This window comes from Solanum verrucosum, unplaced genomic scaffold (genome assembly GCF_900185275.1).
Source record: "Solanum verrucosum unplaced genomic scaffold, falcon-dt-bn FXZP01000094.1, whole genome shotgun sequence".
Taxonomy (NCBI): domain Eukaryota; kingdom Viridiplantae; phylum Streptophyta; class Magnoliopsida; order Solanales; family Solanaceae; genus Solanum; species Solanum verrucosum.
Genome location: NW_026019970.1, coordinates 2,618 through 20,742, shown reverse-complemented (window position 1 = coordinate 20,742; position 18,125 = coordinate 2,618). Strand labels below are relative to the sequence as shown.

The 18,125-nt window shown below is 29.5% G+C and overlaps 2 protein-coding genes and 2 pseudogenes across 2 annotated transcripts; 1 reads left to right on the top strand and 3 right to left on the bottom strand.

Annotated features, from left to right (window-relative positions):
* The first annotated feature begins 3,999 nt into the window (after positions 1–3,999).
* On the top strand, positions 4,000–5,107 carry LOC125817057 (kirola-like). Its single transcript, XM_049496643.1, has 2 exons — positions 4,000–4,186; positions 4,908–5,107. Exons 1-2 carry the CDS (start codon positions 4,000–4,002, stop codon positions 5,105–5,107), a joined length of 387 nt encoding a protein of 128 aa, XP_049352600.1.
* Positions 5,108–6,839: 1,732 nt separating this feature from the next.
* On the bottom strand, positions 6,840–10,586 carry LOC125817053 (ankyrin repeat-containing protein At5g02620-like; annotated as a pseudogene).
* Positions 10,587–11,039: 453 nt separating this feature from the next.
* LOC125817105 (MLP-like protein 28) lies at positions 11,040–12,380 on the bottom strand (annotated as a pseudogene).
* A 3,910-nt stretch (positions 12,381–16,290) lies between these two features.
* Positions 16,291–17,561, bottom strand: LOC125817099 (kirola-like). Its single transcript, XM_049496678.1, has 3 exons — positions 17,324–17,561; positions 16,483–16,754; positions 16,291–16,351 (listed from the first exon to the last, which is right to left on the bottom strand). The coding sequence occupies exons 1-2, from the start codon at positions 17,508–17,510 to the stop codon at positions 16,489–16,491; spliced, it is 453 nt and encodes a 150-aa protein (XP_049352635.1). The 5' UTR covers positions 17,511–17,561; the 3' UTR covers positions 16,291–16,351; positions 16,483–16,488.
* Positions 17,562–18,125: the final 564 nt, after the last annotated feature.

Here is an 18,125-nt window from a genome sequence, read left to right as displayed (position 1 = left end):
TAAAATACATATCACATATTTACCTTCTTTTATAATTTTTTCTTATTATTACTATAATTTTTGTAAATTTCAATGGGAAGACCCTTTGAAAGACCATCCGTAACCTTTTATACCAAAAAAGTACAACTAAATTTGGATGCAAGTTTTATGTGATATAGATGTAGATCGAATTGATCGAGATGAATAAATATACAAGCAAGTAAAGTTAAGATCTCACATAGCTTGTGTTGGCCTGATTCCAACAATATTTTCAACGAAATCTCTCCAAACGATCTTGATATGAATAATTAAAGTTGATGAACAAATATTGATAATGATCGAGAGAAATTTAAGTATTCAATATATAATGTGAATTCGATGATGAACAATATAATAGTTTTTTTAACTTTCATAGGGATGGATTTTTAGGGTTTGATAGATAAGCTCTTAATTCATGATAAATAATTGATTAAATATTATTTAAGAGTAACGCTGGATGTTGCCTCTAGGTTGACTTCATCATGGCTAGCAATCTTTGATGATTCTCTTTCTTCATATGTCCAAGCCTTGGTCCATTTACCATAAAATCTTCTCCTCTTCAAACTGTCGGAAGGGAATGTCTTTGAACAAAGGCGGAGCGAGAGTTAGGAGTTTAGAGGTTTTAAATTTTAGGACAAAAAAGATAAATATGAGTTAAGAGGTTAGGGGTTCTATTTTGTTGAATATTAATAGGGGAGTTCGAATCCATGTGAAAAGTATTTTCACCATTCTTTTCTTATCACTGAGTTGTCAATCAATTTTGTTAGATGGTTAACAAGTTAATATATATACATATATATATTTATTTTATTTTCTAATACAAAAATAAAAAATCTACGAAAAAGTTAATGGATTCATCCGAACCCACGAACCCACGAACCCCACCTAACTCCACGTATTTGAGATAGGGTTCTCTAAATCCTTATTCCTAATAGTAGAACGAAAAGAGATCTAATTAAGGAAATGTAATCAAGTAGACAAATTTTTAATGACTATACTACTTCCAAGAAATCTAATTTTAAATATTATTATTATTATTATTATTATTTTGCACCTGATCATCTACTTAACAAGAACTATAAATTTTTTTGCATTATTAAAAAATCAAAAATTACAAATATTTCAGTGAGAGCAATAAGACTATTTAATTTCTCATTTTTCCCCAGAGTACTCAGGAGCAAAAAAGTGTCAAAAATCACTCAAGTTTATTAGAGCTTTAAGTTCAACATGTAATCAAAGCATTTAACAAAGAAAAAAACCAAGGAACAAAAATAAAATAAAAATGTAATACAACAAAAAAAATAACCATAAATACACCCACACACACAAAAGAAAAATAAAATAATGACAAAAAATTAAATTAACTTTTATATATATATATATATATATTGTCTGTGTCCTTAAAGATAGAACCTATCAATAAAGATGCACTCAAATTTGGTGAAGTGCATAACCTAATTATTTGATCGAGCTTCAAAACATAGATATAAGAAAGCATTTTAAAATGTATAAAGTATTTTAACTATTTAACATTAAAAAAATATACATTATGATTAAATCAACATCTAAATACAATTACTAATAAAAACATAATTATTTCTTTTAACCAAATGATCAATACTTCATTTTTGCAAGAACTTTGTCATTATAAATTAACCAGAAAAAACAGCAATACTTTTATTTAGATTTGTTTTTTGTTTAATTTTTTTTTATGTATATTTCATATTAAATTTGTTTACTAATTTTTCTTCTTCAGTATGTCTCACAATATATTTTTTTTTAATTTTTTATATTATAAAGTATTTTACATTTTTATAATTAAATTTATATAAGAAAAGATATATGTGACCGCGTAAAACGCGAATAAATTGACTAGTTAAAGAATGAATTAGAGAAGATTGAGGAAATATGATATCTTCTCAGGATCTAAGATAAATAAAAATATAGATTTGCCTAATTAACAAGAAGATAATAATTTTAGATTTTTTTTTTTGGCTATGAAAGTCAGAGCATAAATAAGACATATTACTCTAATTCATTTTTTTGAACAAGCAATATTCTTTTAGTCTACTCTTGATGTTTCCACTTTAAGCATGGATGATGAGAACTCATAATTTATTACTACTTTAATATATAATTAAATATGTAAAATTACCTCTCAACCTTAGCTTATAAAAAATGATATAGGACTAGATTAGAAGCAATGTCAGAGGTACGATAATATAAGGTGTTCAATTGAACACTCTACATTAAAAAAAAATAGATTACATATAATAAACATTATTTTTACATATTTATTAAATATTGAACACTAAAAAAATCTCAAGGATGATCAAGGAATAATTACATACATACACATTCTTTTGGTACCTGCCTTTTCGTGTAAAGATGTGTGAATTTTAATTTATAAATGACATAATATGGTAAATAAATCTAAATTTTGAATGAATGAAAATCTCATTTTAAAAAATAAATAAATTGTAAATGATTCCATTCATAAATACAAAATTGAGTCGCTACACCTATATATCGAAAACAAATTATTTATTTTTTAAATTTTGAATATTAACTTAACAAAAATTTTAATTTTGTCTCTGACTAGAAGTAAGCTTAAAATCTTCAAAGTTGTCTCCCAATATGATAAATCAAACTAGAAACTTATTTAAGATATCATGCTCAATTATTTGATAAATAAATTATGAAAAAAAGTTTTCAAAAAATGTTAAAAGTGTAGTTACCGGGTCACATCTTCGTTTGTGTGACAACATAAAAATAAAGTGGAGAAATAAATGTCATTATCACCCCCATATAATATCATCCTCAAGTATAGTTTTGTATGGTTTCATTGTCATCGAGATCTTGCACTCCGTTTATTTTAATTTGTTTATTTGATTTTGATTTGATACTCACGAGATATGTTGCGTTGTTGATTTTGATTTCGCATAAATTTGAAGAATATAGAGAATATTTTTGAATCTTGTGATCTTAAACTAAAGATATGTGGAATGTATTAAAATGTATTTTAATTTTTTGATATTAACATATTCTGTGAAGGGTTTGAATTAAAAAATTGTCAAAAGAAAAAAATAATCTTTTTAAAATAGACTACAAAAAGTAAAACGAACAAATTAAAATGGATGTGTGATGAAGTTGCTAATTAATTAATTATTCTTCATCACACATGACAACTTCTTCTTACTTATGATATTAACATTTCCTTTGAAGAGTTAGAATTAAAAAATTATCAAAAGAGAGATAATCTTCTTAAAACAGACTACAAAATGTAAGAGGAAAAAATTAAAATGGATGTGACGAAGTAAAATGTGATTTTTTTTTTTTGAGCTAATCAAATATTAGACGAGTCTAAGTAAAATGTGATTTATTTTTTTTCAAACTGCTCCCATCTATTATATCAAACAAAAACAAGTTTGGGAAAATACTTAAATATGTCATCGAATTTTGAGTAAATGATTATCTATGTCATTCATTTAAAGTTTGGGTCATCTATGCCATTTCAGTTAATAAATGGCATGGATGAGTATTTTCTCAAACGAAAATGACATATATGAGTTAAACTTTTAACGAATAGTATAAATGAGTCTTTTCTCAAAGTTCGATGATATATTTGAGCTTTTTCCCTGAAAAAAGTATGTAGATTTTTATGTCCGAGAACAAGTGTAAGCTTCAATTATATACATTTAGTTTGTTAATGATAAACTAATTAAATTGTCATGGCCATCATATTTTATTGCCAAATCAAGAAATCACACGTTTCAATAAATCTAAGTAGTCACTATAATATAAATCCACAGCTTATTGGAGAAAATAATTGTAATAATCTATATTGGCACAAAATTGTAGAGGGGTTGACCATCCCCCAAAATGCAACTGTATAAGGACTTTTATTTCTGATTCTTTATCCATCAAATATTTCCAACAATACTACTATTTCTATCAAATAAATATAATAAGTGAAAAAAAATGGGTTTGAGAGGAAAATTGATATCACAAACAGAGATCAAAGGTTGTAAGGATTTGTTTCATGAAATGTTTAAGAACAAACCACACCATTTACCAAATGTTGCACCACAAACTATTCAAGCTATCGATTTGCATGAAGGAAATTGGGGTACCGTTGACGCCGTCATCAACTGCAATTTTACTATCGGTAATATTTTATAATCACTTCGATCTTTTAATTGATCAGAGAGTGTAATCGTTTTTTGTCACATCAGTATCGAAGGGTTTAAAGGAGAACTAATATAGAAAATAATTCAGGCCTACATAAACATATTGAGTTTAAGATGATCTAGAGATATTCTTTGTGTGAGGTACTATAACGAGAATTTTACTTTTCTTTGGGTAGGTAATAATATTTAGGGATAATTTCAAATATATCTCTCGAGGTTTCGCTCTATGACACTTGTCTCTCATGTGATTATCAATATTACACATACCTCCCTTATTTTGATATTTTAAAATCATTCTTTAAACCTATTTAAAATAAATATAAATTAATTATGATTTAACAAATTTTTCCATCTTTATATTAATTTCTTCATATTAATCCATATTATTAAAAAAAAAACTTATTTAATAAATACTTTAAAAATAAATCTATGAAGAAATAAGTCATGTTTTAAATATTAATACGAAGAAATTAAGATAAAGAAAGGAAAAAAAATTATCATATTGTAATTGATTTATATTTATTTTAAATAGGTTTAAAGAATGGTTACAAAAAAATCAAAATAAAGGAGGTAAGTGTAATACCGTAAACCATATTATAGAGCTAAACCTGAAGGGAGGTCTCTGAAATTATCCATGATATTTATTTATTTATTTATATTCTCAATTTAAAAATCCTTTTTTTTTTGCATTAAATGTAGAGGGGCAAGAGAAGGTTGTGAAGGTGTCTATTGAAGACATAGATGAGGAAAAAAGGGTAGTGACATACAACATATTTGAAGGTAATTTAATAGAGCAATACAAGGCTTTCAAAGTAACTATTCATATTGAAAATGAAGAAGAAAACAACTTGGTTATATGGACTATCCAATATTTATTTATTAAGATTTCAATCCAATAAATGTAAAATTCGACCATATTCACATCTTTTTGTTGACAATTTGTACAAAGTAAAAGCCATTAGATTAGAGCTAAGGACATCAGGGAATTTGGTCACTCAGTTAAAACACAGCAATAGTTCAGCACGCAAAAGAACTAATTTATGTTCTAAGACTAGTAATTCCTTTTTCAAATATTAAATTCTGAAGCATAAAATGGGAGTACGTTATAATAGAAAAAGAACTAATTTATGTTCTAAGACTAGTAATTCCATAATCCAAACAACAATATAATTAAAAGAAGACCCCAAAAAGAAATTAAAACAAGAAGAAAAACAGGCCCAAGTTTTCTGCAAGAAATACAAATTAACACAAATACAGGTTTAGAGCCAACAGAAACAGTGCCTAAAACGGCGATAGTACATACAAATCACCTACGAAATTGAGGATTGGAGAAAAAGGGATAAAAGAAAAGCCATTTGAGCTTAGCATACTTCCATGTATGTTAGCTCCTAATAATAGACGGTGAAACACTCTATTGTGTATTGAGGAGTGTATAACTAATACCATGGATTTCTATGCATTAGTAATGCAATGGATTCTTAATGCATGCAATAGCATGCTATAAGACAAATTGTCCCTCAAAAAAATTTCCACATCCTTTCCACTATATTTGTGGAGGGTATTTTTGTGAACAAATATTTTTAAAAAAATTATGCAATGCATGATATTTTTAGTACACCAAACCAAACACTGCATAATAGAAATCTCAGCATAACTACTACAAGCATTACTAATGCAAACATTACTAATACACTATATTTTGCATTATTCTTATATACTCTACCAAACGACCACTAATAGATTAGCGGGTAAAATGTAAGAAATAGGAGGATAAGGTACAAATAAAAAATGGTGTATGTTAGGAGTGCAAGAATACACTTGAGATTATTAGTTTATCGTGTCTTCTCTATAGGATTACTATTCCACTATTTTCGTACAATTGGTGGGATAAAATAATGTTGGGACTAATTAATATTGTAACAAAAAATGGATAAAGTTAATTCCAAATTTTCTTTCGACTTTTGAGATTATTGTTTAGATCTCACGTATAGTACGAACACCGAATGACATTAATGTCTTGTATGGACTAACAAAATCGATTATTATATTTCTTATATTTTACTCTCAAATACCAAATTACCGAATTTCTCAGCTCGACTAGATAGTTCATTTTTTGGTGATTTATGAAACATTCCTAATCTCACCTATCTTGCTCACATACTACCCCATTTTCACTTTGACCAGTAGTAAAATGCTCATAATTCTACTATGTATTTTAATCCTTTTGTTTCAATTTACGTGACATACTTTTTTCAAAAAGAATGACAACCTTCTAAATTTGTAAAGGATTAACATTTACAACTGCATGCATGGTTACAAGTTTCAAAAATCTTATAGTTACACAAAATGTTATGACATGTTTTATGTCACAAGTTTCAAAAATGTTCATCTCTTTATAAACTTCGTGCTAACTTAAACTATGAATTGAAACAGAGTAGAGTGAATGGGTGAATGAACAAGAGGAAGTAGAGGCACATAACAGAGTTACAAAGTTGAAAACCAATTTTCTGTATACAGCAGAAATATGTTCAAAATTCTAGTATTGCATAAAATTTTACACATCTGGGAGGCGGTGCGGCTTTAACCAGGACCCTGCTAACGCGAGATGTTGTGTACACCAGCCTGCCATTATACTTAGCTTGCTCACTAAACGGTATTTCACTTAGTAAAATGTTCATAATTCTAAAATCTTACACTTCAATTATCTTGCTCATATACTACACAAAAACTAGAGCTATTGCATTGAATCTTGAAGTGCAAAGATCATTTTTTTTACAACACAAGACTGTACATTGGCTAAGAACTAGAACTATATAGCATATAGTTTCTTATACTGATCTTCAGGGATCTCTAATTATGACATGATTGATACGGACCGTGACAACGTCTTGCTACTCCGAGCTAATTTCCTCTGACTTCTCAAATTCGAAGACTCAATCTGATGCATAACTACCCAGTAACACAGTGTCCCTAGTGTCGCGACCATGATAAAAGTTCCCATAAAAGTTACTGCACTTGCCATCCATCTTTCCTCTTTACCTAAACGATATATGACAAAGCACCAAACGCTACAGAGACAAATACACAAGCCAACTACATTAGCTTGTTGATAATCGCCATCATTTGCTTTTTGGCTCGTCTTTCAACAACCACGGTTGATGTTTGAACAACCACGACAGCTAATGATATGAAGAGTGCAAGAGAGTCAAATATGAAGAAAATGACAAAGGGGGTTGGGGAGCAATCCTTCCTTCTCCTATTGAGTATCCCAGAGGAACCTCCTTAAGATTATCGGTATATTGGCCTTGTAGATTAAATATGGCAGCAAAAGTAACAGTCGCAATAAGAACAACAACGACCGTGGTGGAGTTTATGGCGTTGTTGAGACCTTCTGTGTGCATTTTGTTCAGACGCTTCGCTATGTTCTTCACTCTTTTCTGTGTTTGGAAAGTGTGCTCTAACTGATTGTGAACATCGTGTTTTATGTCACTAACAATTTGTTTCAGTTCTTTGGCTGAACGCGTTGGTAATGCTAGCTTCATGTTCTTTGCAGTCAGGACACTATGTTCCTTTAGAATCGCTGCTATCTCTGAATTTCGCCCTTTCTCAACGACAAGAGCAGTGTCACCAGGTTTATTGATGGCATCCCACTTCATTCGTTTGTCCTTTACGAGTGCTTGAACGATCTGCACATAATTATTCGGATAGTTAGTTGAAGACTTGACAAGAAGACTGTTCTTTGTTTTCATTTGAACATCAAAAATCGTGCAAATATTTGACTCTACCTTACAAAAAATTAGCCTATAGAGAAACATATGGAACTATATAACATAAATGTGACAAATAAGTTGTGAGAAATAAACAAAGCCACGCTATACATGCTTAGTTATGCGTCAAAAGTCATTTTTTCTTTCTTAAACTCTGTGTCAATCAAACACTACCATATAAAATGAAAAGTGAGTATAACATACATATGAGAAATTACCTCTACACGGCCTTTACGCATTGCAATATGTAGAGCAGGATTACCCTTTCTATCAATAATTGTAGCCAAAGTAGGATCCGATAGAATACGCTCGTTAACCACATCAACACTTTGGACTTTGACAGCCATATGAAGAGTTGTTTGTCCCTTTTTATCTCTCCAATTTAAGATCCCTTCTTTTCTACTTAAAAGTGCCTTCACAACTGCAACATGACCATTTCTTGCTGTAGAATGAAGCGTCGTCTTCCCATTGTTCTTCGGTATTGTGGCTAAACTGCTATTAGTTTCCAAAAGGAAATTGACAACCTCAATGTGACCTTGTGCTGATGCAGTGTGCAAGTGCACAGTGCAATGCTGTGGAATTTGACTGATCAAATGTTAACTGACAGCTGAGGATATGCCTCCAATAGTACTTCACCATTTCTGCAACAAAAAATTGTAACATTTTAGTAAAAGGTAAGCCTAGTGCACAAAGCATCCCATGTTAGCAGCCACGCGCAAATCCAACCTTAGTATGGCATTAGTAGATAGGTATCCATGAATGTGCCATATGTATTATGATTCTTTTGAAGAAATACAGACTTTCTACAAAAAAATGTCAGACGGGAGCATGTCACAAGATATGTACAGTAGCTCCCAAGGGTTCGGTCATTTAACAATTCAAGTGGTACATGAGTTGAGTTTAGAAAAGTTCGATTCCTACCCATCTCTATGTCATGCTCTCCTTCCCTTCAGAACTATAAAGGGCAGTATAGCTTCCTTTTTCCTTTATCTACACTTTGACCGAAGACAGATCTCAAGGAACTCTGTCCATTTGATCTAAGTCCTCATCTTCTTCTGAATTACCTATACTATTCAAAACTACGCCTAAATATAAAAACTGCTAATACACAAGTCCGAGGGGTAGGGACGTGGGTGTACAAAGGGTGTATCTTTTTAGGCCTACACCTAAAAAGATGAAAACATTGTACACTGGAGCAGAGAGAATGTTTTATGAACACTAAAGGTTAAGCCAGCTGCTGTCAAAACTCTGATTCTCATGCCAGATATGGCACATGATTAATGATGCAACAAATCCTAAGAGATTTCACTTTAAACACTATTGAGTCTACAACTTTTAAGATACTCAAACCAATGATAACAACATGACTAGGATTTAAACTTTTACACTCTGTTTGTTCCAGTTTATGTGACAAACTTTCCTTTTAGTCAGTTTCTAAATTTGGAAACAATTAGCTTTATAACCACGCAAATGTTATGGCATGTTTAAAGCGACAACTTACAAAGGTTTTATAACCACACGAATGCAAGAAAATAACAAAAAATTAACATTACAGGTATCAACACACAACAAATGAAAAAATATTGGAGGCGTCAATAATGGGGTTACAAGTAATCATAGAACTGCACAATAATAAAGAAACATGGACAAGAAACTTGGAAGTGATTTCTTCTCTATTTCTTTCTCCAATGACCTCTATATTGAGTGTACACAAAGAATTACAAGCACCCAAATTCTCTGAGATTTTATCCTCTGAACATTGCAGTGTCGAAAATAATTTGTTATTGTCTCTTGCTGAACATTTGCCGTCCAAGTCGGGATTGCAAAATTGATAACATCCAAAACATTAATCTTCCCAATGGATCATTTACCAAAAAATATATTACAATGAATCATACACATACACTGTACTTTATGTATAATTAATTTATTTTTTATGTGAATTCAATATATATGATACATAATTTAGTACGATACAATGATTTTGACGTATTCGTTGTACTTTATGTATAATTAATTTATTTTTATGTGAATTCAATAAATATGATACATAAACTAGTAAGATATTATGATTTTGATGTAATCAAAATTAATCTTCAAATTCCGAAAAGTCTAGTTGTTGATTTCGCTCAACCTCTCCTTGGTTCACTGGCTGCCTTAGCCGGAAATTCATTGAATCTCAAAACACTATTTAAATTAATATTAATTCATCGATCAAATAATACATCCACAAAATAATAATATTTCATGGTCCCACCTATATTAATTTAGTGAGTTTAACTATAGTAAAAATCTAAAATTCTTCTCTTCATTTTTGTGCAATGTTTCATATAAAACCTAAGTGTTGGGTGATTTACATTATTTGTTGAATTCGTTAGAGTTCTGTAATTTGCATTACTACTGTTAAAAAAAACGTTTTTCTATTATATTCTGGGAGGAAGTAAAGTTGTGTTGTCAACTTACAAGCATGCATAAATCTGAATTATTATATTATAATTAGAAGACTATGTTATACATGTTGTGACTTGTGAGAAAAATATTGAAATATAATTTACTTTTAAAGAAGGGTTTTGCAATATACTTACAAACAATTTTTCGAATTCACAGACATCGTTTAACTTGACATAAAATTCATGAGAAAAAGAAAGACTTTTAAAGTATGTGATCTAAATAAATCCTTAATTATTTGTATGATTGTAAATTATTTTATTATAAAATAAAGTTTTAAATTAAATTATTTCTAATTATAATAAAAAGACGCTCTTTCTTAAACAAATCAAAAGAAATGGTGCCACATGAAACGAGATGACAATTATATCGGGTCAGGTTAAACAAAGTGGGTCCCAACTCCTAAAGGAATTGACTATTTAAAAGTGAGGTTAGGTCATTTAATTTTGAGCTTTTATACATGTTTCTGTACGTAAATAAAGACAAATTTAAGTGTCAAATTACAATAGAAAGAGATATATTTAAATTATTTCTGATAGTACAAAAATATACTTGATCCTTTAAAAAAAATAACCACTATATGACTATATAAATTAGGAAGAGGCGAAGAGAAATATATATAAACTTCATTCCCATGTCTTATTACACAACACAAAGGTTAACATAGTTGACAACATATCACATACATGAGAAAGACACAACAAACATTAAAAGAGAGTACAGAACCAACAAGGATTGTTTTTTTACCATACTTTCAAACAACAAACAAAGCAAAGTTTATTTATGCAAAGCTCACATGTTTATATATGATCCCATCCTAAGTTGCTCGGACTATTCAAAAATGTTGCCACATTTGTATCAGATCCTTCAAAAATGCACTATTTTTAAAGGATTCGATACGCACCTAATGACATTTTTGAAGAGTCCGAGCAACATAGATCTTATCAATTCATCAATTGGCATGGTGATCATCAATAGTGTTTGTCATACCAACAACGAAGTCCAGCAAACTTATAAGTTCAGGGACATTCTCATTTGGCCTTTCATACTCCAATGTCCAGCTTATCAAATCGATTTCGTCTTTTGTTTCGATATGAAAAGTTGCTTTAAAACTATCATATTTATCTGTTACATCTCCTTCAAATTCTTTGAGTATGAGCACCTTATTTTCATGATCTACAACTTCAAGTATTTATTTAGAGATCTTATTTTCCCCATTTGCTTACAAAAAAAAAGAGTTGGAAATGAGAAACAACATGTATAGAGTTGACATGTTAAAAAATCATCTAAAGAGTTTTATCTCAATCATAATCGCTAAAAATTCTAGTAAAAAGGTAGGTTAAACGCATTCCCCTACCCATTAAACTTAGATCATGAGGAGCCGGATGACATTTTAGTCAATACTAAAAGCGTAAATGAGTTAGGAGCGAAGAGTGTTCGAGAAGGTTCAATTGGCCGAAATGAATTTATAGATTTGCAGATTTATTGACATCAAATTCGTAAAAAGAACCAAAATTTTCAAGTAGGTTGTGGATGATAAATCTTTGTAAACGCACTGCACTTTTATAGACTGCACCCACTACTCCATTTTGATAGTAATTTCTTATCTATTTTTTGTGTTCGATATGAAAGTAAAATAAAATAATATTATTTTAAAAAACATCTGTATATATCCAAAACAAAATTATGAGGATGGAATGAGTATGAGAGGGGAGGGCATGCAAGGGTGGGTGGGTGGGGCTTATTAGGGCATTTTTGAATGTTTAGCTTACCAAGGGTATAGGTCCAACAAATTGGATCCAACAGTTCCAATGTCATCTTCAAGAAGATCAAAACCTTGTACATGCAAAGGGGACATAGTAGAGACATGATGTGGTTTATTTGTAAAAACATCATGAAACATATCCTTGTTAGCCTTCATTTCTATCTTGGCACACAACACAGATTTTAGACCCATTTTACTAAAGACTTGAAAATAAAAAGATGTAGTGACACTATAATAAAATTGTAGAGGACAAGTGTACTTGATAGCATTTACAATGATTATTCAACAATATATATAGACTGGAAGGGGGAAGGGAGGGGCTTTTTATAATCCTTTTTTAAAGTCAAAGTTGGTATAACATCTTAATCTTGTCCTTACAACTTGTATAACTACATTTCTCAAGAAAAGTGACATAAATTTCATTTTTCATGCACTTGTGTCGTTACTTGTAATATATATACTATTCAATCATGTTTCAACCACTTCTAGAGAATATATACTTACTATTTTAAAAAGAAATGTTTATAATGCAAAATATAAGCTCATGCATGAGCTAATTATTAGATACATTGCAATATTATGAATCTGATCAGATTTTAGTTCATTCAGATATGTCATCATAGGGTCAAAATTAGGTTTAGTAATTTGTTCTAGATACATTTTATCCAAGTGGATTCATATGTATCTAGCTAGGATACATAGACAAATCTCGCTTGCATTTTTTCCTCTTCATTTTCGACTCTCCTATCTCGATCGCGTGTCTAGTATTCCAGATACATGTGAATCACACTAGAATCATATATGTAGTGTGATTCGCATGTGTCAGGAATACATAGAAAAATCTCGCTCACCTCCCTTCTGTTCTCGCTCACCTCTCTCCATATTTCAGTGAATCTGGTAACAAAAAACATGTATCTAAGTGTATCTTATATGAATTATTAATTAATAATATAGAATATCATTATTTCAAACTGTAAAAAGTATTAGTAAATATGAGAGAGATATTTATTCCATTAGGTAGTTTCTCCAGAATTTATTTGAACTAATAAGATAAAGTCGTTTGTTTAATTAAATAAGTTAGCAATTGTTATGTCTGGTATAAAAGGTATTTTTAGATTAAAAAGCCGTAAAAAATATTTTTTATTAAATAAATAAATAAAAATAAAATATTTTTGAACTATTTATGGTACATTCAGTATGATATCTTACACCTTGTTTGGATGGTTGTTACCCATTGTATCGTATTGTATTGTTAATTTAAATATTTAACAGAAAAGGGTCTAAAATGCCCCTCGAGTATTTGAATTGGTACAAAACTATCCTCCATCCACCTATTGGCTCTAAAATACCCCTGACGTCCACCTTTCGGCTCAAAAATACTATCAATGTTAATCCTTTGACTCATATTTGTCCTTATTTTTAATAGCTCCCTTAAAGTAAAATTATTAAATATTTATTTATTATATTGCTTAATGTGTTGGGTCCAAATTTAAATACTTCTCAAATAAATAATAAAAATAATATTTAAAAAAATTCTATTTTTCTACAAAACCACTTATGATTCATATTTTGACCCGATACACTTGAAAATAATATTGAAAAAATAATTAATTGCATGATATATTCCTATTGGCTTATTTAAAATCAACCCCAATTTATTATAACGTTACTCAACTCATAAATGGGGATCCAACTAAAATCCATACTTACCCCGACTAATTGTCCATCTAAAAATATTATTATTTTCATTAATATAAAATTTTTCTCTCAATTATCCAAATGAGAGTTCATTTTCTCTTTTATTCTTTTTTTATCTCTTATTCTTAACTAGGATATCCGGGACTCAAACTTGAAATGAACTCACATATTTATATTCTTTTAATTAGTATTATTGTCATGATGGATGAGGATGGGGATAAAAGAAATGATTATTTTTATTCTTTTATTTTTAATTTTGGGTACACGCAAAAGAAAAATGTAATATTTGTACATATTTGCTTAATTAAGTCATCTTTTATTGAACTAATTGTTTCTATATGAATGTATCGTTATTTTCCTCATTTTTTTTCTCTCTTGTTTGTCCTAAATTTAAAAAAAAAACTTAAAATTGTGGACAAGATCCAAATAGAATTTTTTTTTTGGAAGAGATAGGAAGTGAAGGGTCGGGGAGGGAGGAGTGTAGAGAGTAGATGCCTAACCTTTTTATAATTTTAAATTTACTATGAAATTCAAAATCAAGTCAATCATGTGAACTTATATATTAAGTAATTGTAAATTATTTTAACGGAAAAGGGCCTAAAATGCCCTTAAACTATGAGATTTGGTACAATATTGCCCTCCATCCACCTAATGAGTATGATCCGTTAGACATAAGAGTATTTTTGAGCCGAAAGGTGGACGTCATGGATATTTTCGGGCCGATAGGTTGATGGAGGGTAATTTTGTACCAATTCAAATACTTGAGGGGCATTTTAGGCCCTTCTCCGAACATTTAAATACAATATTTGTTTTGATTGTCACTTAAATATGTTGAATCGTATCGTTTAAATCTATCATTAGATAACGACAAAAAGACTCAATTTCATTTAATGTAACGATCGATTTGGTGTGATCGTGTCGTTACCTTAATATTTTCTTCTCATTTTGTCTTTATTTATTATATAATAATCAAATTTCATCTTTTATTCTACTTTTTCATAGTAGCTCTACCTCGTACCCTACTTTTCTTGTAAATCTATCATTTAAATTATAGATGTGTGTCATTATGCAACGAGAACGATACAATCTATATATCCAAACATTATATTCATTAAAGCAATATAAAAAAAATATAAAATAACATAATACAATACAATACATTATGAAACAATATGTAATAACCATTCAAACAATTAAAGCGTAAGCTATCAACATCAGAATCCAAAGAAGATAAAGAAATATATTTGTCTGATTAACAAACAAAAAGTAATTAACAATTTAAAATATCTAAAAATCAAATTAAAATTTAATTAACTTTCTAATTCTATCTGTATCACATAAATTAAAATAAAAAAATAATAGATATTGAGTCCGTACTAGCACGAACACATTTATCTAGTATAAATTAATAAAGAGAGTCTTGCCTCAGATTCATGCATTGAATATACTAAAAAAACTAAAATTCTTCCTTTTTTTTGTGCATGTTTCTAATTCCTTTGAATTACCATTCCTTAATTCCTTTGAATTACAGTTTGTGTAGATAATAAAAGAATAGATAGAAAGGTATACGTGGTTAATTTGTAATTGTTTTTGTGAAAATTAATAATACAGTTTTTCTTTAAAAAATTAAATAAATTAAAGTTGTGTTGTCAACTTACAAGCGTTCATAAATCAGAATTTTATAATTAAAAAGACGGGTGAGAAAAAAAGATTGAAATATAATTTACTTTTAAAAAAATGTTATACAATATACTTGCAAACAATTTTTCAAATTCACGGACGCTTATGAATTGACAACATGACATCTAAAAAAAAATTTAAAAGTAAGATTCGTTTTTTTCTACATGGCTAATAAGTTAAATAAGTACTGTTTTATTTTGAATTTTTTTTTTTTTAAAGCTTGTGGTCTAAAATAATTTTTAAATATTAGTATAGTTATAAATCATTTTATTATTAAAAAAAAATAAAATTAAATTATTTCGTAAAAAGACCTTTTTAAAAGAGACCAAAAAATGGTGCTAAATGAAACTAGATGACAAATAGATCAGGCCGGGTTAAACAAAGTGGGTCCTAAAGGAATTGACTATTTCAAAGTGACGTAAGGTCATTTGATTTTAAGCTTTTACACATGTTTTTGTATTTAAATAAAGACAAATATAAATATCAAATTACAATAGAAGTATATTTAAACTATTTCTGATGGTTAAAAAATATACGATCTTTTTAAAGAAAATTAAGAAAAAATATCACTATATAAATTAGGAGGAGGCGAAGATCAATATATATAAACCTCACACCCATGTCTTATTACACAATACAAAGGTTAACAGAGTTGACAATATATCATTTACATGAGAAAGACACAACAAACATCAAAAAAGTACACAACCAACATGGACAAATTAAACAACAAACAAAGCATAGGGTATTTATGTAAAGCTCACATGCATATATATGATCCCATCCTAAGTTGCTCGGACTCTCCTAAAATGTTGTCACATATGTGTTCGATTCTTTAAAAATGCACTCTTTTTTTTAAGGATTCAACATGCATTTGATGAAATTTTTGAAAAGTCCGAGCAACATAGATCTTAACAATTCATCAATTGGCATGGTGATCATCAATAGCTTTGGTCATACCAACAATGAAGTTCAGCAAACTTATAAGTTCAGGGACATTCTCATTTGGCCTTTCATATTCCAATGTCCAGCTTACCAAATCGATTTCGTCTTTTGTTTCGATATGAAGAGTTGCTTTAAAACTATCATATTTATCTATTACATCTCCTTCAAATTCTTTGAGTACGAGCACCTTATTTTCATGATCTATAGCTTCAAATATTTGTTTAGAGATCTTCTTTTCCCCATCTGCCTTACAAAAAAAAGAGTTGGAAATGAGAAACAACATATATAGAGTTGACATGTTAAAAGACCATCTAATTAAAGAGATTTATCTCAATCATAATCGCTAAAATAGTTGAAAAAACTATCGCAGAAACTTCCAGAAAAAGGCAGGTTAAAGGCATTTTCTTATCAGTTGAACTTAGATGAGGAGCCGGATGACATTTTTAGTCAATACCAAAAGTGTAAATGAATTAGGAGCGAAGAGTATTCAAGAAGATTCAATTGGCCGAAATGAATTTTTAGATTCACAGATTTATCGACATCGAGTTCATAAAAATAACCAAATTGTTCAAGTGGGCTGGGGATGATAAATCTCTATAAACGCACTGGACATTTATAGACTGCACCCACTACTCTTCTTTGATAGTGGTTTCTTATTTATTTGTTGGGTTCGATATGAAAGTAAGAAAATATTATTTTAAAAACATTTGTATATATCTAAAACAAAATTATAAGGATGGAATTAGTAGGTTGGGAGGGGAGGGAAAGGGTGGGGTGGGGATTATTAGGACATTTTTAAATATTTAGCTTACCCTGAGTATAGGTCCAACAAATTTTGGATCCAACAGTTCCAATGTCACCTTCAAGAAGATCAAAACCTTGTACATGCAAAGGGGACATAGTAGAGACATGGTGTGGTTTATTTGTAAAAACATCATGAAACACATCCTTGCTAGCCTTCATTTCTATCTTGGCACACAACACAGACTTTAGACCCATTTTACTAAAGACTTGAAAATAAAAAGATATAGTGACACTATAAGAAAATTGTAGAGGACAAGTGTTGATATCCTTTATGATGATTATTCAACAATATATATATAGGAGGGGCTTTTTTTAATCCTCTTTTAAAATCAAAGATGGTATGACATCTTAATCTTGTCCCTTGCGACTTGTATAACTACATTTCTCAACAAAAGTGACATATATTTCATTTTTGGTGCACTTCTATCAATACTTATAATATATATATACTATGCAATTATGTCTCAACCACTTTCTACTATTGATGCTATGCAATTATGTTTCAACACTTCTAGAGGATACATACTATTTTTTTTGTAAAAAAAAGAAATATTTATAATGCAAAATCTAGGTTCGTGCATGAGATAATTATTTAGCTATGTTAGTAATATTATGAATCTGATCAAATTTTGGCGTGTTCAAATATGTCTAAATACATATATTTCAGAATCATGGGATCAAAATTAGGTTTATTAATTTATTCTAGATACATTGTATCCAAGTAGATTTGCATGTATCTAGCTAGGTTACATAGACAAATTTCTCCCGCATCTCTCCCTTTTCATTTTACACTCTCCTATCTCGCTTGCA